The 25,038-nt window shown below is 38.9% G+C and overlaps 1 protein-coding gene across 8 annotated transcripts in view; it reads left to right on the top strand.

The window, feature by feature from the left end:
- Window positions 1–25,038, top strand: part of RNLS (renalase, FAD dependent amine oxidase) — a 318,654-nt gene that overhangs the window by 204,745 nt on the left and 88,871 nt on the right. For 7 of the 8 annotated variants that reach the window (XR_013961612.1, XR_013961613.1, XR_013961614.1 and 4 more), the window contains one exon: window positions 2,227–2,402. Coding sequence is in view for 5 of the 8 variants with exons in the window: in XM_080687540.1 (XP_080543666.1) it covers window positions 2,227–2,402 (176 nt within the window). In the remaining 3 variants the exon portion in view is untranslated. Of the gene's footprint in view, window positions 1–2,226; window positions 2,403–22,481; window positions 22,574–25,038 lie in introns of those variants that run through there. The other variant, XM_080687542.1, reaches the window with a different exon arrangement.

A 25,038-nucleotide genomic window follows, 5' to 3' on the forward strand; every position in this document is an offset into this window, starting at 1 on the left:
TTTGCTCCTAAAAATACCCTTTAACTTGGGGCGGGGGAGACAGGAGGGAGCTTTCCCTTAAAATGTACTGTTTTAGATTGTGGCTCTTCAAATTTTAATCTCAGTTCTCAAAAAATTGTGTCTGATTCCACTAAAAACAAGTAACCAGGTTGTTCTCTCATTGTTATGCAAGGACTGTTTCATTTTGGGTCTTAAATCTCCTTTTTTATTGCTCTCCTTGGAGTGCATGGCTAATGTAAATGAGAGAACCCTGGCAACAATGCACCATCACTCCCTTGGTAATTTTACCAGCTCCCCCTAGAACAAATGGCTGGGTGAGTGTAACCTCTTGGTTTTCAGCACGCAGCTAGCATTCATTTTCCTCTGAAACCTGCCATAGAAAGTTACCTCAGAACCCCAACTCTCCTGCTGCAGAATGCTGAGCCAATAGCTTTCACTGTCTCTGGGAAGATGTTACCTGGTGGAAGAATGGTGGCATTGACACCCCCTTGCTGTGAATGGGCCTCCCTGAATTTATTACTGGTAACAAAGCACTCCCTGTGGCAATATGCAATAGGTTTCACTGTAGTGGGATTGGGTGAAAGAATGTGAGAAGTTGTACTCCTTGGTCCTTCCCTGTCTGTGTGGTACCTGTACAGTGTACACTGATAGGTTAAACCTTGACCATTCAAAGAGATGCTCCCTCAATTTCCTTTTCAAGTCGTTCCAGCTACTGTGAGGTGAAAACAGTGGACAATCCCCTCACCTTTGCATTCACTGCCCATATTCTGAAGTCCAGTCTTCTCCAGACATGTAAAAATGTTTGGAAGCACTCACTTTATTTTAAAATGCTTACAGCATTTTGGGATGTTCTTCCCTCGTGTTTTTGGGTAACATTGATAATCCAGGATTCTCTGAGCAGAGAGCAATGGAAAAATGAAGTATTCTTACAAAAAAATAACTCATACCCATCACTTGGGCAACACCCTGGGACCTTTCCCCTTTGTGTGTATCTGATTTATTGTTTCTATTCCCACAGCTTACATTTATGAAGCACCTACTCTGTGCCAGAAGCTGCTGAGCACATCACATGCCTTATATATTTAATCCACACCATGCACCTAACATGCTGATTTTATATAAAACAGTACAAATCCCTGAAGTGTAAAGAGGTTAAGTGGGCACATAACAATAAGTGGCTTATGTTGCTCAACTTTTTTTCTGTTTAAAATTGTAGAAACCTACCTTACATAGATCATTGTTTTTAGAATCCCAAATTAAAGAATTTTCAGAATCAGGCTTGACAACTCCTGTCATTACCTTAAAAGCTTTAATATTATCTTCTCTCAGCAGGGGGGAGCACCAATTACACATTATCATTTCATGCATTTCAGATCTATTATTGTTTCCAATCAACCTTCTTCTGGGCTTGATTTAAACAAATAAGAATAGCAGGCAGACTCTTGCTAACATTCCTTCCAAGTCTGTATTTTCTAAATGCCTCAGTCACTTTGCTTTCAACTTTGAACTTTATTTGATTTTCCTATATTCTACTAAAGAGTGAAAGATATGAAGCAGACACTCATTATTTGTAATTGTGAAATATAGCACCAAAAAAATGCAATGGCAAACAAAAGTGGAAAGTAACTCCATGTTATAAATGAGGCAGACTTTTATTTTTAATGCTACTTAAAAGATAAAGGAGAATATTATAAGGTCAAGTCTGTTTTTAGAGAAAAGCCTGTTTTTTTTGGAAAGTGGTAAATATATTTTCCTCTAGCATTTAATAATATCAACAAAACACTATGAAATCCATTTATCAAAAAATGAATAAGTATTTTTTGAACATCTACTTTGTTCTTAGAATTTAAGGAGAATATGGGCTATGTGTAAGAAATGGTGCCTGCCCTAAAGAGTTTATAATTTAGCGGATGAGAGAAGATGAACATACCAATAATTTTAATTCCACCCAGAGAAGTATATATTAGGTGCCCGTCCTTCCCATTCTTTAGCAAGACCTAAAACGTATTTTCTAAAGTACATCATGAATTTTTTCTTCTCTTCAGAGAAAATTGATTTTGGATTTCAGAAATAGCCTAGTTTTATGCTCCAAAGATTAGAAAGTGTTTCCCCTCCATTTATTGTCTGACTATTGTGATCAATTCTTAAATCTGAGAGACTGAAAGGCTGAGAGACTCTTCCATGTTACCCACCCTAAGATGTACCTTTATGTTCCTCTTACTCTAGTGTCATCAGAAGTCGGGCCTTCCCTTGCAATTCACACCACTGTCCCCTTTGGAGTTACACACTTGGAACATGGCATTGAGGAGGTGCAAGAGTTAATCTTCCAGCAGCTGGAAAACATTTTGCCAGGTTTGCCTCAGCCAGTCGCTACCGAATGCCAGAAATGGAGACATTCACAGGTAATCACGGAACCCAGTAGTATGAGCACAATTTTCTTAACAGCTCAGCAGAACTGACTTGGCTTTTTCTGATCCTTTTGCCTAATGTGTAAGCATAAACGTCTACAGGTTTTATTATCCTGTTATTTCTCAATAAGAAATGCATACAATTTTCACCAATCTAATGTGCAAATTTTAGCATCTGAAGACATACACCCTGAAAATCTTGGCTTTCCTATGCAAGCAAGGCAAGTTACATATCCAAATGCAGCTGTTTCCCTGGGGTTTTTCTAAATCAGTACTGTGGTTATATAGAAACCACTGTAACCTCCCAAATTTTTGCAATACGTCAAATTAACCTCATTAAGTGTGTTTTGCTACCACAGTTTTCATTTTTATTAAGTTCCCACTTTGGTTTTGACTGCTGCCAGCAGAGCTCTTTGCGGGAGAAAGATGAATGCCTGCATAGATCAGCCAGTTAGGCTGGTTTTCAGGGTTAGATAAACCTGCTGATCTCAGGACTAGTTCAAACTTAAAGCTCTGTAACACTAAGTAAATGTTGACTTTTCTGAAAGTCGCTGCATATTTCAGTGGAAGTTTGTGAGTATTCCTAGAAAAAGCCTTTTGATCTGTAAACTCTGTTACGAAGTTATTTAGGGACAGTGGAGCAAAGGGCAGGAAGGGGAAAGACACAGTGAGTTGTCTATTTTTTTCTAAGGTTCTGAGCCTATGGATGAACTGGTTTATCAGCACTATTGGTCATCTCAGCTGTAAGCCTTTAGAAAGAGTGGTGTTGTGAGATATGCAGCAGATTTTGTGTATGTTAAAGGGTTTTCCAAAATGAAAGGAAATGGGAGATTGTAAATGACTTCCTAAAATTGCTGCAGGAATATGTGTTTACCCACATTCTCAAGTTAAATTATACAGGGAACCTAGTGCACAGCTAGATATAGTACACAGCAAGTCACTTTGCAATTTATAAACATCCTTTAAAGGAACAATGGTTTGTGAGTTTCTTCCTGTGACTTCCTTTAAATAATTTATTAATAAGCCAAAAATATGGGTTAAAATCTACTCATTTCTTAACATTTTAAATGTTGTAGAAATAGATTGGACCTTACCACAAAATGGCCTATTCCAAGTTGTGAAATATCACAAAATGTAATAAAAAAATTTTGAACACAAAGTACATCCAAACCATAGAAATGCTTTTTATTACAATTGAGATGTTCTCTCTTGAAATTATTCCAGTACATTTACAGCTCTGTAGTCATTAAATCTACATTGCTGCAAAGCCTGAAAGGGAATAAGTTGTCATTCAACCTTAGAAGTTTGCATTTTCCACCATTCATATACTTCCCTATTTCCTTGAGCAGCATTCTACAGAACATAGCATTGTCATTGATGGCAGAGAGCTTACCTTCATTGTGAGATGATAGCTAGATAGGTGATAGCTAGATAGATGATAGATAGATAGAATCTCAACATCATCTTAGAAAAAGAAATAGTGACAGGTTCAGAGACTTAATAGCATTTAACTAGTTAGTTTTCAATTATTACTTCCAAGAGAACATTTCGTCAATGCTTTTAAAAGGTCCATCTTAGCCTTTGCAATGTAACATAAATGCGTGCACCCCTCCTCCCTTGCCATCCAGAACACATGATCTACCTTTGATAATTCATCAATGTTTGTGCTGTGGATATGGTCTAATATAGTGCTTAAGCTGAAGGGAAGGATGGTGTAGAAACAACGACACACAAAGAAGAAACAACTGATTTTGACCTTTTTCCTATTTCTAATTAATGGTACCGTCCCCTTGTAGAGGAAATTCCACCCATATTTTTTCCAGCCTGTGTTCCCTTCCTTTTTCTCCACCCCCTGTCTTGCTCTACCCAAATCTTCCCCTATTTTTCACACTATGAAAAATAGTGTGAAAACCCTCATTTTATGAAATCCTAGACAGACCATAGAACTGCTGTCCCATGCTTCAAGCAGCGGTGATATACCCCTCATTTCTACACCCCTCAGACTTAACGTTTTATCTACATTCATTTTAGTTTTCTCTTTTTTTGTGTGATCCCTACACTGTTGGGTGGGTTGGAAGAAGAGAAAGGGAGGTAGCAGTGATGAACACCCACAAGTGTGGCAGACCTGGGGCTGGGCAATTCTAAGATGTGTTCTCACTTAGAATATCAAAGTAGCCTTAGAGGTTGCTAGTTTTAACCACTACACCCCTGAGGAAAACAAAGCCTGGGAGTCATGAACAAAATTCCCGTAGGTCCATTGGCTAGTAATGACAAAACCCACCATTTGTCTCTCGAGTCCTTCACTTTGTTTCACTGACTCTCTGTTTCCTCTTCACTGACCCCATTTCCTATTACCACAAATTCCATAGCTTAAAACAACATAAATGTATTATCTTACAGTTCTGGAGTTCAGAAGTTCATGGAGGGTCTCACTAAATTTAAGGTGTTGGCAGGGCTGTGTTTCTTCTGGTGCAGCTTCTAGGAGAGAATCCATGTTCTTGCCTTTTCCATTTTCTAGCAGCTGCCCACAGTCGGCTTGAGGCCCCTTCCACCATCTTCAGAGCCTGCAAAGTGGGTAAAGTCCTTTTCACTCTGACCTGTTCTTCTGCCTCACATGTTCTTTAAGGACCCTTGTGATTACACTGGGCTCACCTGGATAATCTAGGCTACTTTCCCACATTGGGCTCACCTGGATAATCTAAGCTACTTTCCCCATTACCCTTTATGAGAAGAGCATCAGTCCTTTAAGGCTCAAGGCACTCAAAGGAAGTGAGTGCTGTCTGAAAAAGACAGGGGAGTGTTGTGTGGGGCGGGAGAGATAATTTCTTGTTTTCCCATGTTGCTCTCCTAGGGTTGCCTCTAAAATCACACACCACATTGGCAGCAGGAAGGTGAAAGATTTTTATTCATTTGGTTACTCATTTATTAAATAAGCATGTAATGAATGCCTGAGACATGGCTAGTACTCTGCTCATAGAACCCTAGAGGGTTGCTGAAGGCCTCTCCTAAGACACTAAATGAAATGTTTTTGTCTTGAGTAAGATAACGGTGCATTCTTGTGGGTGCTGCTCATCAAGGAGGAAAAAAGCAGATGAGGAAAGAAGGCGTGTTTGAAAGACTTGGGAGCTGCTCTGTGCCTCCCAGTTGGGGTTTGAATAAAACACTTGAGTAGGTGGTGCAAATAAACTTAGCAAAGCGATGGCAGATCTTCCTGGTTCTCGGTTCCTCTCTTTTGCAGCTATTTGCCCTCCATAATTTAAATGTTTATCCGGTTAATATAGCTTGCTACCTAGGCTGTGAAACATTGAATTAGGGTTTCTGTAACTAGTATGATATATTCATCCTTTCAGCAGAAGAGTAATAACTGAAGACGCCTTTGCTTGTACCTTGATGGGAACATGTAATCAGTTTGCTAATCTTAATACTCTCACCACTACTACTTGGCTGTGCTCTCCTCTGTTTCAGGTTCTATCATGATGCTCTCTCAAACTATAGGATATGTCTGATTTGCTTGAAATTTTAATTTTCCCCATCAGTGGCCCTTTTCTTCACTTTATTTGCACACAAGTAGATTATTTTTTTTTTAAATCACCAAATGTATTTTTAAATAATAAGGAGAGCCCTAGCTGGTTTTGCTCAGTAGATAGAGCATCGGCCTGAGGACTGAAGGGTCCCAAGTTCGATTCCAGCCAAGGGCACATGTGGGTTTCGGGCTCAATACCCCGCCCCCAGTAGGGAGCGTGTAGGAGGCAGCCAATCAATGATTATCTCTCATTAATGTTTCTATCTCTCTATCCCTCTCCCTTCCTCTCTGAAATCAATAAAAATACATTTTTTAAAAAAAGGAAATTCTGAGATAACTATATGCTTAAGAGAAACTAATAAACAAAGGTTTAAAAAATAATGAAAACATGAAGGGAATTTAGGGGGATAGGAAAGAGGAGAGGGAGGTAGCAAATGAATACATTGGTACCTTTGGCCAAATAAATAGATTTGGACTAGCATATTAAGCTTTTGTGATAGAATTAGAACTCGGTTATCTTCTATAGTTACATTTCCTCATTTGATCTTTTTTCCTGAGCCTATACTTTCTCCCCAATGGTAGTCCTTTCATATTTTTTAAGAAGGATCATGAACTCTTTATGAATCTGATAAAAACTATAAACATGAAAATCGTCATCACTTCAAAATATGCAAGTACATATAAACACAACATTGCATATAATTATGAGGCTTTATAAGCCACCTAAAGTCCTCCCACAAACACAGCATTAATGACACCTGCTGTGAAAGTCTTATTACTATCACCTCAATAAATCAAGGCTTCCTATGTCCCAGTCTTAGTGTTGCAAAGAAACACAATTCACCGAACAAAAGGAATGTAAACTAATTCCAATTTCTACTAGTATGTTTTATAGAACTTTAAAGAACATTGAAAAGATTTCATCCTCAGGAGTACGTGTTAAGTCTCTGTTCTCATTCACTGTATATCCCTCTCTGGAAGCTCCCTCAAATTTATTTGCACCCTTACGATTTAATTCCCCACACAGTTTACTCTGACAATCAGCCATGTGGCTCATCTCTTTTTCTGTCTTTTCTCTCTTCAGCCTCCTATTCACATGCTCCACTTTTGACTCTATCCTTTTTGTTTCCTTCTTAGACAAGTAAAACTTTGCCCTTTTCAATGCAAATTCCCATTTTGACTTCCTTAGATCTTCCTCACCTGAATACCTCAGTTGGCATAGAACTACCCAGGAATTAGAAAGAATAAAAGAGAAAGGAAGAAATGTGCACCCAGAATTTTCCTTAGAGATTTGTGTTTGGTAGGGGAGAAGGAAATATACAGAGAAAAGCCTAAGACACCTTACATTATTCCCTCATGAGATTAATTTCTGGTGGGTAATTATGTCTAATTTTAGCATTGGAAGGTCAGGTGGTGATTAATAATTTAATTTTTTCTTTTTCTTTCTTATTCACCTTCTGCTGTATCTTCCTAATTTTCTTTTTGTAGATAGGTAGGAACTGGAAAACAGTGACTGATTATAGGAATATACCATAATTATAAATCCAAAGGATTGTTCCTGTCAAAGTAGTCAGTCACCTTGATAAAGCTGCACCTTTATTTCAAAAAAGATGGGGCTTCTCTTTCAGCACCTGACATACATTCTTCAGCATATTATCAGTTGGATCGGATGATTGCAATCTGAACTAATCAAAGTCATTTGGACTTAAACCTTTTTAATAAAATGGATGGTCAACCTTGACAATTTTTAAAAAAATGTTTTTATAGATAGAACTAAAGAAATATAGCTGTTTGTATTTATCTGTTTTAATGTGACTTGTAGGCTAAATCTAAAAGCAGTTCAAAGCTGGTACCCCTAAGAGACATTGGCCAGTGCATTGTTATGCACTTGATTTAAACATATGGTCTTCCAGGATAAGTATTTGAGAGTAAATAATCAATTGTGTTTGTGAGTTTAAGTACATTTGTTATGTTGTTTAGTAGTGTATTTCTGCAATAAAATCATGCTTTTTTTGGTCATTCTGTCACTAGTCCTATGACTTTTCTTCCACATTTGTGTTTATAATTCTTGGATTTTTAATAATGTGCTGTGATTATGATCTTGGACTTGGAGTTAGACAGACTTTGGTTCAAACCTTGGCTATCCACATGCCTTTGAGCAAGCTAGATGGCAGCTCTAAGCCTCAGGGGCCTAAGCTATAAATGGTAACAACTGAACCTACCTGGAGGGTTAGTGGTTAAAACGAATGAGAGAACAGGAAGAAAACATTTACTACAGACACTAGTACTGAGCGAGTTTTCAATAAGTGTCACAAGTAGTGGGAACAAGAGGAGGAGGAGGACAGGTGGCAGGTGAAGGTGCTTCCATGGCCCTTCCTTAGTCAGTAGCTTAGCTCTATGCCCCTTGCTCTCTTTCACTGATTACCTCTCATCATGCCCTCATGCTGCCCCGTTTTTTCTTTTTTCATACACTTCTCTTTTTAGTTTCTGTCTCTTCTCTTCACTCTGTTTTACATATGCAGATAGTTCTGGACAGGGATGTTTCAGAAGGACTGATTCAATGCCAGAAGCTATGACACTTACTCATAGCACAAGGACTGTTGAGTAATATAAGAACAAAGTGAGAAAAAATGGTGGATCACTGTGGACACAAGCAACTCTTCTCACTTGAGTGTTTTTGAAGCTTATAGATTTTTCAGCTTCTTGACATTCATTCCTAAACTAACTTGCACATTTTCCAGTGTTTGGCAAACTTAGCACATTTATGCCATGAGTCAACATTTCCTGGCATGAAATTATGGCCATGAGCACTCTTGCCTATGTGCTATAAGTTTACAGTAAACTAGGAAGAGCCAAACAGGCCTTTTGGGATCAGTGGACCATGGTATGATCCAATCCATCAACAGCAGGAACTCTAACAGGTGTCAGTCCTACGCAAACCATTGAGTAATCTCCCGCCTCTTGTCACTAGCACATAATTAACTAGTTACTTCAACTTATTATGAGGTAGCTAAGTGTGAGATCATCTGCTGAGAAATGCTGATCATTGAATTAAGGATACAGAGTCATAATTTCATTGAAGTTTTATGGACAGATATTTCCCCTTTTCACAAAATCCCATATTATGTGAGGTATTAAACGTTTTAACACATATATGTTTAATTAAATTATTTTACTCAAGTACTCGTGGGACTTACACTGCCATGTAGTCAGCATCACACTTATTCAGAAGAACTAATTACTCTGAACAGCACTATTTTATAGAAAACTTTTTTTTTCTTTTTTTTTTTAATAAATCTTTATTCAGATTATTACAATTGTTTCTCCTTTTTCCCCCCATAGCTCCCCTCCACCCGGTTCCCACCCCACCTTCTGCCCTTACCTGCCCCCCCCCCACTGTCCTCATCCATAGGTGTATTATTTTTGTCCAGTCTCTTCCTGAACCCCCCTATACCCCTTTCCCCCTGAGAATTATCAGTCCACTCCCTTTCTATGCCCCTGATTCTATTATATTCACCAGATTATTCTGTTCCTCAGGTTTTTAATTCACTTGATTTTTAGGTTCACTTGTTGATAGATATGTATTTGTTGTTCATAATTTTTATCTTTACCTTTTTCTTCTTCTTCTTCTTTAAGAATACCTTTCAGCATTTCATATAATACTGGTTTGGCGGTGATGAACTCCTTTAGCTTTTTCTTATCTGTGAAGCTCTTTATCTGCCCTTCAATTCTGAGTGATAGCTTTGCTGGGTAGAGTAATCTTGGTTGTAGGTTCTTGCTATTCATCACTTTGAATATTTCTTGCCACTCCCATCTGGCCTGCATAGTTTCTGTTGAGAAATCAGCTGACAGTCATATGGGTGCTCCCTTGTAGGTAATTAACTGTTTTTATCTTGCTGCTTTTAACATTCTCTTTGTCTTTTGCTCTTGGCATTTTAATTATGATGTGTCTTTATGTGGTCCTCTTTGGATTCCTTTTGTTTGGGGTTCTGTGTGCTTCCTGGACTTGTAAGTCTATTTCTTTCACCAGGTCAGGGAAGTTTTCAGTCATTATTTCTTCAAATAGGTTTTCAGTATCTTGCTCTCTCTCTTCTTCTGGCACCCCCATAATTCTGATGTTGGTACGCTTGACGTTGTCCCAGAGGCTCCTTACACTATCTTCAACTTTTTGGATTTTTTTTTTTGCTTTTTGCTTTTTCGGTTGAGTGTTTTTTGCTTCTTTGTATTTCAATTCTTTGACTTGATTCTTGTGTTCCTCTAGTCTGTTGTTGGGTCTCTGTATAATATTTTTTATTTCAGTCAGTGTATGTTTAATTTCTAGTTGGTCCTTTTTCATATCTTCGAGGGTCTCGTTATATTTATCGGCCTTTTCTAGAATATTCTCGAAAAGCCTTATAACTGTGGTTTTGAATTCTATATCCAGTTGTTTGTTTTCCTCCATTTCTTTCGTTTGTGATCTGTTTCTTAGTCGCCGCATTTTCACTGCTTCCCTGAGTTGGTAGGGTAGATTTGTGTGCTAGGTTTCCTATATGGCCCGGTGGATCGGCCTCCCCAGTTAACCTGAGGTGGATACTCTTGGTGTACCCCTTTGCGGACTGTGTGTACAGCCTTGTTGTAGTTAAGTCTTGATTGTTGTTGGTATCACTGGGAGGAATTGACCTCCAGGCCAGTTGGCTGTGAGGATCAGCTGTGTCTACGCTGGGAGAAGTTCGGTGCTGGAGACAGCCTTATAGGATTAGACTTGCCAAATTGCAATAGCCTCTGTGCTCAGCTTGGATGGGGTGGAGTCTCAGGGCGGAGCAGACAGTTTTGGCTTCCAGTCAGCCTTGCCCTTGTGTGCGCGCCTCCAGACCTCTGCCTTCCCTGGCTCCTGAGTCTCCGCCTGAGAGTCCAGATTCCCCCCGCAAGAGCGTGGGTCCCCAGGGGCTCACCTGGAACTGGGGCTCAGTGCAGTCAGGAGCTTCCGACTCCCTTCCACTAGGGAAAGCCTGTGGCAAGCTCCATAGTCTTTGTGCGCACTGGCGCGTGCGCCTCCAGACCTCTGCCTTCCCCGGCTCCTGAGCCTCTGCCCGAGAGTCCAGGTCCCCCCACCTCGTAAGAGCGTGGGTCTCCAGGGGCTCACCTGGAACTGGGGTTCAGTGCAGTCAGGAGCTTCTGACTCCCTTCTCCTAGGGAAAGCCTGTGGCAACCTCCGCAGTCTTTGTGCACACTGGCGCGCGCCTTCAGACCCCTGCCCGCGGGGGCTCCCCCAGGTCTCCCCTGGGTCTCCGAGTCTCCAGGTGCCTTTCTCTCTACCTGACAGTCTAGACTCCCCTGTATGAGCCTGGGTCCACAGGGTTTTGCCCGGAACTGGGGTTCAGTGCAGTCAGAACTGGGGTTCAGTGCATTCGAGGGCTTCCTTCCCGCTCCCCCCAGAGAAAGTCAGCCAGGCTCTCAACCATCCTTCCTCTCTGCGCGCACAAAGACCCTTTGCTGTACCTCCAATTCTCTGTGAGCTTTTCTCTTTCCTTCTAGTTGTAGAATTTCCACTCAGCCAGCTTTCCTGTGGTTCTGGATGGTGTCCGTTCTGTCTTTTAGTTGTAGTTTTGAAATTGTTGTGCGAGGCAGCAGTTTAGGTGCTTACCTATGCCGCCATCTTGGTTTCTCTTTTATTTTATAGAAAACTTTAAAAAGGAATCCATGTTGTCTTTCCTGAACAAATGTTACATATAGTCACCTGTACCCAATGTTACTACTTAAAACTGGGTGATGGGTGTTATTATATGGGCCTGGACACCATAAAAGAAATAGGATCTTTTCTGTCACTATTACATAAAAGGTAAGTCTGCTTTGTCTACTTAGAGTAGAGATCAGTGTTATGACATAAACTTAGCAAATGAAAAATTAGAAAGTAATATATATTCATCATTTCATGTAACACCATGCCAGACATTATACCGGATTCTAAAGACTCAAAGACAGTTTTTTTCCTTCAAGGAGTTTTCCATGTAATCAGCAAGGCCATGCAATAAACAGATAATCAAGTTATGGTGTAGTTTGCGATAAGAAAAGTATGCATGACGTACTATGTGAGCAAAGAGCAGATTTCAGAGGGAGTGGTTATAAATAGCTTTCTAAAAGAAGATGTCCCTTGAGCTAAATTCTACCAGTAGTCAGAGAGGCAAAGGTAATGATGATGGAATAATGTTCCAGCAACACATGTGTTTTCCCAGAAGCAGAAGAATTCAAGGCACATTCTTTCTTTTCACCTTGGTCTTTGCCATTATCTGTTATAGCACTTCTATAAACCATGACAGTCTCCAGCATCATTTTATTAGAGTGTGTCTATATCTCTCTCCACACACACACACACACACACACACACACACACACACACACACACACATTATCTCTCTTAAAAATGCCATTTATTAACCCCCACTCAGTGTAGCTCACTGAGCTCTGTGGGTAACTCCCTTCCTTCTCCAACCACGCTACGTCGTTTATATTCCTTCCCCATTGCATGGCTGAGAGAGTTGAGAATTAGAGAGCTCAGTAGCTTGTGTGAGGCTCTCTCACCAGGAAGTGGCAAAACTAGAATTCAAGCCCAGGTCTATTTAAAAGCTAGTGCTTTTAAACACCTCACTCTACTGCTGGTAATTGTTTGAGTTCTGACTTTCTCCCAAGTATGACACATTCTCACACTATCACTTTTGCTGCTGTCAGCTAGAAATAATAATAGTTAACATGTACACTTTGAGTTTAGAAAACACTTTTATGCTTTTTTTTATTTGATTATCACAACTATTCTGACATGTTAGGAAGTAAATATTGCTATCTTTGCTTTAAGTGAGGAAACTGGGGTTCATGTTGAATGTTTTGCTTAACATTATGCAGCTAGTAAGGGACAGAATAGAAATTGGGACATGTCACTTGAGATTCAGAAGCCCAAGTTGCACACAATATACAAAAATTAACTAAACATGGATCATAGACCTAAATGGAAAACCTTAAATTATAAATCCTCCAGATGCAAACATAGGAGAAACTCTTTGTGCTCATGGGTTTGGCAAACACTTCTTAGATAGGACACAAAAAAATACAGGCCATAAAATAATTGATCAATTGGGCTTGATTAAAATTAAAAACTATGTTTTGGAAAGACACTGTTCAGCAAATGAAAAGACAAGCCACAGACTTAGAAAAAAATGTTTGCAAAAAACATATATCTGATAAAAGACTGGTATCAAGAATATATAAAGAACTCTCACTCTAATAAATAGCCCAATTATTAAAAATGGGCAAAATATTTGAAAGAGTACTTTATCTTTTTATTTTCATGTTTATTTTTCAATTACATTTTACTTTCAATATTATTTTATATTGGTTTCAGGTGTACAGCATATTTAACATTTTTTAAAATGGGCAAAGGACTTGAATAGACATTTCTCCAAAGAAGAGGTACATGGTCAACAAGCACACAAAAAGATGTCCTATGTCATTAAGCATTAGGAAATTTCAAATTAAAACCACAATGAGATATCATTTCACACCGACTAGGATGGCTATCACAGAAGGAAGAGGAGGAGGAGGAGGAGGAGGAGGAGGAGGAGGAGGAGGAGGAGGAAGGGGAGAAGGAGAAGGAGAAGGAGAAGGAGAAGGAGGAGAAGGAGAAGAAGGAGAAGGAGAAGGAGAAGGAGAAGAAGAACAAGTGCTGTTGAGGATGCGAAGAAATTGGAATTCTTGTACCTTGTTGCAACTATAAAATGATTCAGACACTGTAGTAAACAGTTTGACAGTTTCTCAATAAGTTAAACATAGAATTACAACATTACCAAGCTATTCCACTCCTAGATATATACCCAAAAGCATTGAAAACATGTGTTCAACCAAAAAATGTGTACACAAATATTTATAGCAGCGCTATTCACAATAACCAAAGGTAGAAAAAAACTACTTGTCCATTAAATGATGAAAGGATAAATACAATGTGGTATATCCATGAAATGGAATATTATTCAGCCTTAAAAAGGAAGGAGTTAACCTCAGTTTTTAAGAATTAATCGTTATATGGGAAGTGTGTTCAACATATGTCTAATAACAAGACCCATGAGAAATTATATAGAAATGCTCATATTAAACATTTGAAGAACAACAACAAAAAAAGCAATGAAGTACTGTTATATGCTATGACATGGATGAACCTTGAAAACATTATGCTAAGTGAAAGAAACCAGACACAAAGGCTCATTTCTTGAATGAGTCCATTTACATGAAATACCCAGAATAGGCAAATTTATGGAGACAGAAAGCAGATAAGTCTTTGCCAGTGGCTATTAGTAATGGAAAATTTGATGTTATGTGTATTTTAACACAAAAAGAAAAGATGTGGATGGCTGTAAAAATACTGACCATCCTTGGTTTTTAGGAAATTGTAAATTAAAACTACAATGAGATACCATGATATACCTACTGGAATAGCTCAAATTAAAGACTCTAAAGATGCCAAATACCGGTGAGGATGTTTAGCAACTGAAATTGTCACATGTCACTGTGAGAATGCAAAATGGCACAGCCCCTTGGGGAAAGAGTTTCGTAGTTTATTAAAACATTAAATATGCACTTACCATATGACCCAGCCACCCTACTCTGAGGGATTTACCCAAGAGAAAGACCTATATCCACATAAAATTCTATTTGCAAATGTTCACAGCAGCTTTATTAATAATTGCCCCAAACTGGAAATAACCTGAATATTCATCCCCTGGTAAATGAACAGACTATTGTACATCCATAAATGAAAACTCAGTAATAAAATGAAATAAACTAGTAGTAGCAGGAGTGAATCTCAGAAGCATTATCTAATGAAAGAAGCCAGACTCAAAGACGATGTATTGTATTATTCTATTTATATGGCTTTCTGGAATCGGAAAGACTGTAGGGACAGAAAAACGATCCGTGGTTGCCAGGAGCTGTGATTGGGAAAAGAGAATTAATTACAAAGAGGCAAGGGGAATTTGCGGGAAGGGCAGGGGTGTTGATGGAAATGTTCTCTATGTTGCTTATAGTAGTAGTTAACACAACTGCGTACTTTGGCAAAACTTATGGAACAGTACACATAGGGTAAATTTACTGTATTATAAATTACACCTCAGTTAAGCTGATGTAAAACTACTTGTTTGTATCCTCCATTATTGTCTTTCTGAGGAGCACATGCATTGATCCTCTTATTTCTCAGTATTCAGAGTAGAAGGAAGGTTGTTTCTAAACCTTAGGATCAAAACGGTTGCAATCTCTCTGCCATAATTGCACAGCCCAAAGAAAAAGCTGTTAGGTTCGTTCAATGTGAATGAGAACCAGAAAGAAATAATGACCATGCTTCTGGGTCGTCAAGAAGGGAAAGGGAATGGGAGAAGGGATGAAGAAAGATAGAACTGGTGGGAAATTAAGCAGCTATTAAATGGGGAAAGCCATGTTAGGCTCAGTTGAGTAGGAAAGATGAATTCAGGATTATTTCTAGACTCACAATCAAAAGCATATTTTGTCCTCTGCATCCTAGGATCCCAAATAGTTGGGTTATTTGAGTGACTGTTGTGCAACACTTACATTTAGATGGAAACAAAAGGATTCCAGTCTGTTAAATCACCTCATGGCTGGGGACTGGTCGCACCTTGCACAGTGCTCGGCAACTACTGGGAACACAACAGATATTTGAGGGGTTAATGAGTGAGTATACTAAAACTTGCTGAAGGACCGAGCTATTTTCTATTAAATTAAAAACCCTACAGGGAAATGTAATACAACTATTGTTTTGTCCATTATTACTGCAACAGCACTAGAGGAAACAGTATCTCTTTCTTTATTGTGTGCTTATCCTGAACAAATCCTCATCAAAATAGACTGCTCCAATGTTTAAAAGATAGACTAGGTCTAAATGGATTCAGTATAGACTTCAGCAACTGAATATACAATTTCAGCAAAGTATGTGTTTTGCAGTTTGAGCCCACTAAAGCTGATACATGGATCATATAAATGATTTGTGGCACATTCGGCCTGCATCTACCCAATGGTTTATTCAAATAGGATAGACAAACACCAATAAAGTGAAAAGCTCCACTGAGAATTGACCAAACCACATCACTTTCTTCACACCTAGGATATTCCAACCAATAGTAATTTTATAGCAGCTCTTCATAGTACCAGAGACAGAGCTCTGGCTGTAGCCAGGAACCCACAATACAAGCAAACCTTTCCCTAATGCACAACAAAGAAACGAGTTTATGAAATCACCATTAAATATAATTGAACACTGGAGAGTTGAGTAGAACAGAGGCAAGACGAGATGATGAACATAACACATAGGAACCAATTAAAAATGTACCATCTCTGCAGAAAAACACCCATGTGTTGAGAAAGCTTTTTATGAATATTAAGTACTGTAACATAACATAATATAGGACTGAGAGTCTCAAATACCAGTGGCCAAAAGATGTACAATATTTTTAAGGAAATATACCTAAAATAGATTAAATGGTAAAAATCAATACCCCCAATTTATCATTATTATCTCAGTTTTGAATATCACTTATCTTCACTAATAAGCAATGTATGGTTAATAAATAATCCTTATTATCACTTTTCCTAATAATATAACAAATATACTCTCTCTCTCTCTCTCTCTCTCTCTCTCTCTCTCTCTGTGTGTGTGTGTGTGTGTGTGTGTGTGTGTGTGTATGATTTCTGGCTATGCCACAAAAATCTGAGCATAGAGAGTTGACTATTCTAAGAAAGAATTTTAAAAAGATAGACACATCATAAATTAGCTAGGTCACCCAGAAAAATTGTTTTTTTCCTCTGACACCTATAACTTTGTATTTACCATCTCCCAGAGAAAAAAAAATCATTTAAGTGATTATTTAAACTTTTTGTCTGTGCATATTTGCCGCAGCTTTGCCATAGCTATGGAAATAACACGGACTATGTCACTATGGCCTCCCCATTTTTTGAAATAAAGACAAACATCTGTATATCTTATCATATATATACATAGACACACATACACACTCATTTAATTATAGTTTACACACTTTTTAAGGTATTCTTTACTATGGCATTTTATGGGATGAGGGTGAACTATCTGAGTAAGAAACTATCTTCACTTCCTATTTGAAATTCAGGGCGATTTAAATATTCCTCGTGCTTTTTCCTGCAGTCTACAAAAGGTGAGCGACGGGCAGAGAATTCAGCTTTCCAGGGGTGATGACACAAATGTCAGAGCAAGGGTTATGGGTCTAGAATACACTAGATATCCCCAGGACAGTGCACCTAAAAGAACTGGGTTAAAATGGTGAGGTGTCACATGTGATAAACTTGGCAATTCAGAAAGAAAAAGAAAAATTTAGAGACTGAGAAACCAAAGTAAATTATTTTCATAAAGAAAACAAATTCCACTGCATTTAAAGACCATTTGAACACTGAGAATGTGAAACTTTCAAAAGTTTGAAGTTGTGTTGTGGTGGTGGTGGTGGTTGTTTTGGCCTGTGTGCACACATTCTTTGAGCAAACATTTATTCAACATTAACTATATATAAGGAGGTAGCAGATGCTGGGAATACAAAAATGAATAAGACACAACCCTCACAGTTTTCTCATAGAGGCCTTTAAACATCCAATATCTCTTACCGTATGCAATCTGGTGCGTTAAGTGAAGAGGAATCAGCCATCTTTCATTGCATTTGCATCAAATTCCAGAGAGATTTTTTTTTAAATAAAAGAAAGAAATAGGAACATTACATTTTTAATTTAGCCAATAGAAAACATTTTATACTCTTAAAAAAAAGTTTATATGCAACTTTCATTTCTCAGGTCTTCCTTTTCTGTACCATGGAAATTTGCTTAGGGGTAGATAGTATTTTTCACTATTGATATAATAGTAAAGTCCCATCTTTTTCTTTTTAAGATTTTTAAAAATTTTATTACATTTATTGAACTGACATTGGTTAATAAAATTCTATAATACATCATCTGTATATTGTATGTGTGTCCACCACTCAAAGTCAAATCTCCTTCTGTCACTACATTTTTGACTCCCATTATCCTTTACTATCTCCCCTCCCCCCCCCGACACACCCCTTCTCTCTGGTAACCACCATACTGTTGTCTGCATCTGAGTTTTTATTTGTTTGCCTTGTTTTTCTGTTTGTTGCTTTCAGTTTATATCCCACATATGAGTAAAATCACATGGTTCTTCACTTTTTTCATCTGACTTATTTCAAGATCCATCCATGTTGTCACTAATGGCAATATTTCATATTTTCTTATGGCTGAGTAGTATTCCATTGTATGTGTGTACCACATCTTCTTTATCCAATTATCTATTGAAGTCCCATCTTTTTCAAAGTGCTTGGACTAGTTCCCCATCTATAAATATGCAAACAAATATTTCCATTGGCATCAGCATAAATTCTGACCTCTCCTTCATTTATTTACATTTCTCCTTATTTTCAAAAGCAGACATATGCTAGATGCCTGAGGGATAAGGTAAGAATGAAATGTTTACAGAGAATCCATACAAGCCACATTTACCCTCTAGATACATGAATTTGAAGGAAGGTATTTATTACACATTTAATTAAGTCTCCCCCCCCAAAATCCCTATTTTCACCACATCTTTTATGATTACTGCATTAATATTTGCACAGAAGAGAGGTTGCGCATGTTTCTGGGTAGTAAGTTTTATACAAGATTTTATTCTGCTTTTAAAAATTACTCATTCACTCACCAAATCCAAACTAAGGTTGTCCAGTGTTACCTGAGCTTACTGATGGGTTTTTAAAGCCAGCCTTTGCTGCCCCACCCACACCTGTCTTTATGGAAAACACTCCACAGACTGACAAAGACTTTGCTCTCAGCCACGTCAAGCGCCTTGTCCCAGTGCAGTGGTTCGAAGCATTTTTATTTCATGGACCAGTAAAATCTCTCTACACTGATATAATATTGCTATCATTTTATTCTGCAGTTATGAATTTAAAAAGCAAAACACAGCTACACGAATTTAATGAAAAGAATAACAAAAAAATAGTAAAGACATAACTTCAGAGGAAATTTATACATAGAATAGATTTAGCCCTATAAAAAAGCTCATAATTCTCCTTATTTTTTCTCTTCTTGCCATAGATTGACTTTTGGGAACCACTTCCTTGGAGCTTTGCATAGGGGCTATAAAAGAATAAGTTAACCAAATATTCAATTTCGGCTGTTTATGTTCCATGGCATGGTTTCAGGTTTACACTGGCAGCAGAATAGAGGCAGTGAGGAAATGGATGATTCAGCTCCATACCATCACAGCCTTCCTAGCTATTTACACTGCCAGTGCGGTCGGTACCTCACACGCACAATGGGCAGGGGAATGCCAGTGCAAGGAGATTATTACTCAGAGTCTGCTCCAATCAAGCTAGTGTGCAACTAAGAGACATTAAGATTTAAAGAGTCACCCTCAGACACTGAAATTAATAAAATAAATGAATTTTAGATAAAAGATGCTGTGTGAGTCTCAAAAGCACAAGCGATGGCTTGGACATCTCCATCTGCTTTCAAGACTCAGGCATACTCAAGGCTAATTAAAGCGACCCTTGGGAAAGTAATGGAATATAAGAAAGCAGTAAAATTATCTACAGTCTTTTACAACACTTTGGGCCTGTTGGCTCTTCAATGTGAATGATCTCAAAAGCAGTTGAGAAATAGATCGGTATAATGGAGGAATTATATTGGTTTCACACATGTTTGTGTTTTCAAGTGATCAGGTTAACTTTTCTCACCAGCAAAGATAAAGCCTCAGCAAGTATGAAGCTCTTACCAAAAAAAAAAAAAAAAAGAACGAAAAAACCTGAAAATGTCCAGAGGTGCCTTCCTTTAGTGCAAATAGCAACTGTCTCAGTGGCCTTAAGAACGGCTGGGTTTTCCATCATGTGAAGTTCGTCAGCAAAGGTGCAAGTGCTCATGAAAAAAAAACCCACAAAGACATTTCCCCTTTACTAAAACAACAGATTGATGAAGAAGGCTACATCCTGGATCATATTTTTAATGTAGATCAAAATAGTCTCTTTTAAAAGCAACTGCCCCCAGGACCTACATCTCAAAGGAGGAAATACGAGCCCCAGGGGTTAGGCTGCAGCATGTAGTTAGAGGCAGAGGCTGGGAGAATGTTAACTGCTCCTCACTCTACCATGTTGTTTGTTGTTTTTGTTAATGCTTGGTTCAAAGTTCCCTACATTTTGAGTCATCTGCCCCAACTCTGTTTTTTTCACAAGCCCTGATATTTTTGGTGTGCAATTTTGTAGAACTATGGTTGTAGCCAGAATACCTGTATTTTTATTTTCACACGGCAGTCAAAGCCCCCGATGTAACTGATGGAGGGGAAGGGCAGTGATCTGGGGAGAGGTTATTAGAAGGTTACCCAGCATCATCTAGAGGAAATGGCTCCTGATGTGATCCTAATTCTTTGCATTGACATGACTCTGGTTGGAGAAAGGCAATGCATCAGACTATCTTGGCTTAATGGAAAAAAGAAGAAAAAAAATAGTAAAGAATACTTAATTCCCTTATTTCTAATTTCGTGTTTGCTCTACAATCTTCTAACCCAGGATTGGTATATAGGATTTCTCTCAAGTGTCAACTCCAATTGACTGGTAGTGGCTGCCTGAAGCAATGAAGTGAGAAGGATGCTGAGGCCACTTCTGGGCTCAGTGGGAAAGAATGCCACAATTGATTAGTGATGTCTGTCAGGAGTTGCCGAACGTGTGTCACCCCTCTAATCTATGACACAGTTGAGGAAATTTGCCTACTGCGATGAATGGTCTGGGAAGGCAACCAGACTTGGTTCTGGAATCGGTACATTTACCTTTGTAAATGAACAAATTGATTCTCTGATAACCAGTCCATCTCTGTCAGTTTCACCTGAGGTTGCTCATTTGGGTGAACTGCAAAAAATGGAAGGTTTAAACTAGCAATCTAAAGTTGTTAGAAATCCTGACACCAAATGCTATTACCAGAAAATGCCCTCCTTGAAGGATCTTACCACTCATTATCTTTTGATTAATTATGTATTTACTATAAAGTACTCACTGAACTCCTCCCCTTCCCCTTTTTAATACTTGCCATATTTCATCAATTATAAGATGCCACCATCCAGGTGGTATATACCAGGAGACAGCCAGGATGCTGTTTTTCACATATTCTACTGGTCTAACAGTGGGACCACCACAGAAACCTCTTGATGTTTAAATTAATAATTTTTTAAAAATATTTTTATTGATTTCAGATAGGAAGGGAGAGGGAGAGAGAGAGAGAGAAATATCAATGATGAGAGAGAATCATTGATCAGCTGCCTCCTGCACGCCCCCCACTGGGGATTGAGCCCACAACCTGGGCATGTGCCTTTGATAGGAATCGAACCAGGGACCCTTCAGACCGTAGGCCGACACTCTATCCACTGAGCCAAACTGGCTAGGGCAATTATGAATTCTTTAAAGAGAAAAGAACGTGAATCCCAGTTGCTGCCTGAAAACTTATCTTTTTTGTGGATGAAAAAGTGCACAATCAGAACTTATGGAACAAGTGTCAGTGGCTCGAAAGAAACCCCCGGAAAGGACAATTCAGTGGAGCCCTCTTGTGAGAAATGGTGCATTCCCAGGGTTCTGGGCCCCACAGAGGACAGGCTGGGTGAGGGAGAGTGTGGGCACCAAACTCTCTGAGTTAAAGAGTGTCCCAGGGAAGTCAAACTCTGAATGTGAAGAGGTTTGGGGGAAGGCTTAGCCAATGTATTCCTCTTTTGTTTCCTTTTTATGTTTGGAAAAGACCTACATGTAAATGAGTTTAAAAGAACAGTTCTCATAAGTATAAAATACAGCATTAGATCACATTGGCACCATTTTTTTCTCTCTTTGGTATGTAAAATATCAGTGTTTCATCCAATTGACGTTGCCTTAGACTCAATGAAATGCAGTGTAATTTACATCCATAACAAGTGAGAAGATGCAGCCTTAAGAACCTGATTTGTTCCTAGGTTGTCCAAGATCTCTCTTCAAGTGAATTGCACATGTAGGATTAGAATTTATGAGACCTTAATCCTTGCCTCGCACACTTGAACATCACTTAGTGCCATATTTCAGAAAGGTTGGTTCTAAGTAACCAAATCAAGGGCTGGATGGCCCACTAGAAATGGTTAGCCTAAAATACACCCCTTCTATAGATCAAACCAATAAGATTGGTCTATATGGGTAGAGAGGTCTGACAGTCCAAGGGCATGCTTTAGCTGTCAGCATAGGTATGGAAGGAAGAACGCCCATTGTCAGGTGTGTCACTGAATTTTTTGCTAATTATCCACCATCATTTTCTGGAAATACCCAGTAGCCTACTTGTCTGCATCCCTCTTTTCATCTTTAAGTTCATTCTCACACAAAAGGAACTTTTTTTTTTTTTGCGTGAACTTTCACAATTAATAATCGTGATACATAGAACTATTAAATGAAACAATACAAAATTGACAATATTTTACCATTTCTGACCTACAGAATCAGGAAGTTTGTGTGGTTCAACTTAATGGGTGACATACGAGATTTTCATGTAAAGCAGTTCACAATCAGAGACAAGAAGACAGACCTCCATTCATCATTATTGAGAGCCTTCTAAGTACAATCTCTCTCCCTCTGAAGCTTCTACCAGCTCTGTGGGAGCCTCTGAATAACACTTTTTGTGTAGATGGTCCCCTGTGAAGACCTTCATTTGATCAACTGTACATATAATATCCTATGTTGTTGTTTGTTTGTTTTTTAACTCAATAAACAAAAAATTGTACACTTAACAGGGGCTGGCCACCAGTCTCAGCCTTACATACAAAGATTAGTGCATCACAGTCCCTACACTCAGGAGCATGCAGTCTAGGAAGGAAGACAGGCACGGACATAATTACAGTGCAAAATAGCAAGTCACATAATGGATATAAATAACACGCTGAAAAGGCACTTACCCTGCCTGGAAGAGCAAGAAGACCTCAGAGCAGGTGACATTTGTATTGGTTCTTAAAAGATGAGCAATTTACTTGGCAAAAAGAAGGGAACAATACAACATCCCCAAGCAGAACGTCTTGTTCAAAGTCACTGAAAAACAAAGAAGGATATGTTTGAAGAACCTTCGTTTGAGTGTAGATGGGACATGTGAGTGAAGTGGCAAGAGATGAGGCTTTAGTGGAGGTAAGATCTGGTTATGAAAGGCCTGCCCATGTGGGGCCGAGGAGTTTGCATTTTATTCCGCAGGTGGAGAGAGGTTGCAAAACACATTGAAGTGGGTGTTAACGTAAAAACCATTGAAACCTGTAAAGAATTTTTGTGAGTTTATTTGAGCCAAACTGTCGACATATGCCGGGAAGCAGAACCTCAACGAATTGAGATAATACTCCAGAGAATGGCGGGTTACATTTGTATTTATACATTGCCATCAAAGGAGGGACATAGGTGGGTTACCTGAAATTCATTGGTGATAGATTAAGGAGGTGGGATAAAGCAAAGCTGGGAAAACCCCTGGGATTGGATAAAAAGTGAAATGATGGACACATACTTAGGTGGGTGCAGGAACAATTAACATGATAATGAAGGAATTTTTGGTATCTGTCCTGGTGCCCACCACATTTGGTTGTGCCCCAGGGGCTCCAGAAAAAGGGAAGTTATAAGTTACCCAGACATTTCAAGGGTATGTTATCATAGATGCAAAAAGACAGATAGGCTCAGTTAAAGTAAAGGTTGACCTTGTCAGTGAAATACTGGCCTAGGATGTAACTGCCCACCATAAATGTGTGTAGTTAAAGTTTCATTTCAGACCATCCTTTGTGGTGACTCTGAGTTTGCAAGACCGCCATGCAGGCCTCCCCTGAGCTTGTCAGGTCAGCATGTGGCCCCTTTCGTCCACATGGGCTTAAGTAGTTTAGAAATAAAACTTCTTTTTCTGCTTTGAATTTTTATGTTCAGTCCCATCACCACCTGAGTTTATAGAAATGTTACATTAGCAACCCCGCAGCAGGCTTCCACAGCATGAGCTTCTGCAGGGAGAGCTCTTTTTATCCAACTTGGATTTCGAAGGGGTTTCAGCCCTGACATCTCTCTTAAACACAGTCATTGAGCTGTGGTTCCTCACTGTGGCTGGAAGCAGAGCCAAAGGCTGCGTTGTTGTGAGAGATTGTGGCTTTGACAATTACGTGCTCCTCCACTGCAGGGCTCTCTACTTCACTTGGGTGAAGGAGCTTGCCAACACACACTTCATGTTTTCATATTTTCCTCATTGGGTAATTGCAAAATGGGTGATTCCACCTAAATGCAGCAAGTTTGATTTCATCCAAAATGCAGACTGGCTAATCAGTAGCTCAATTTTCCAGTCATGTGATCTGGCCTCTGGCATTTACCACCTATCAGATGAAATTACACAGCACCGATAAATTACCAACTCACGCCTGGGCAGAACTTTTCCCCTTATACTCCCTCCTCCTTAATACTTGTGTAATGTTTAATAGGGCCATGGCTCATCGATAGAGGGATATCAACTGGAATGTATCAAAACTTGACCACAAATGGAGATTTATATGTGTGTGTATAAATTATACATAGATAGACACACATATGTATATATATGAATACATATAAATGAGTTATCCCATTTATATTAATTTTCTGAATCCATAAAGCTCTGACTATCAAACATTTTTGTTTTGTTTTAAAAATTATACATAGTACCCTGACCGGTTTGGCTCAGTGGATGGAGCATTGGCCTGCGGACTCAAGGGTCCCAGGTTCGATTCTGGTCAGGGGCATGTGCCTTGGTTGCGGGCACATCCCCAGTGGGCGGAGGGGGGGGTGCAGGAGGCAGCTGATCGATATTTCTCTCTCATCGATGTTTCTAGCTCTCTATCCCTCTCCCTTCCTCTCTGTGGAATATCAATAAATATATTTTTAAAAAATTATACATAGACACACGTGTATAAATCTGTGTGTATATATATGAATGCGTTACTTTATTTATCTGAATCTTTCAGATGCACAAAACTATGTGACTCTCTAAATAAGTCCTGGTACCAATTCCAAC

This window comes from Plecotus auritus (assembly GCF_963455305.1).
Source record: "Plecotus auritus genome assembly, chromosome: 9".
NCBI classification, from domain to species: Eukaryota; Metazoa; Chordata; class Mammalia; order Chiroptera; family Vespertilionidae; genus Plecotus; species Plecotus auritus.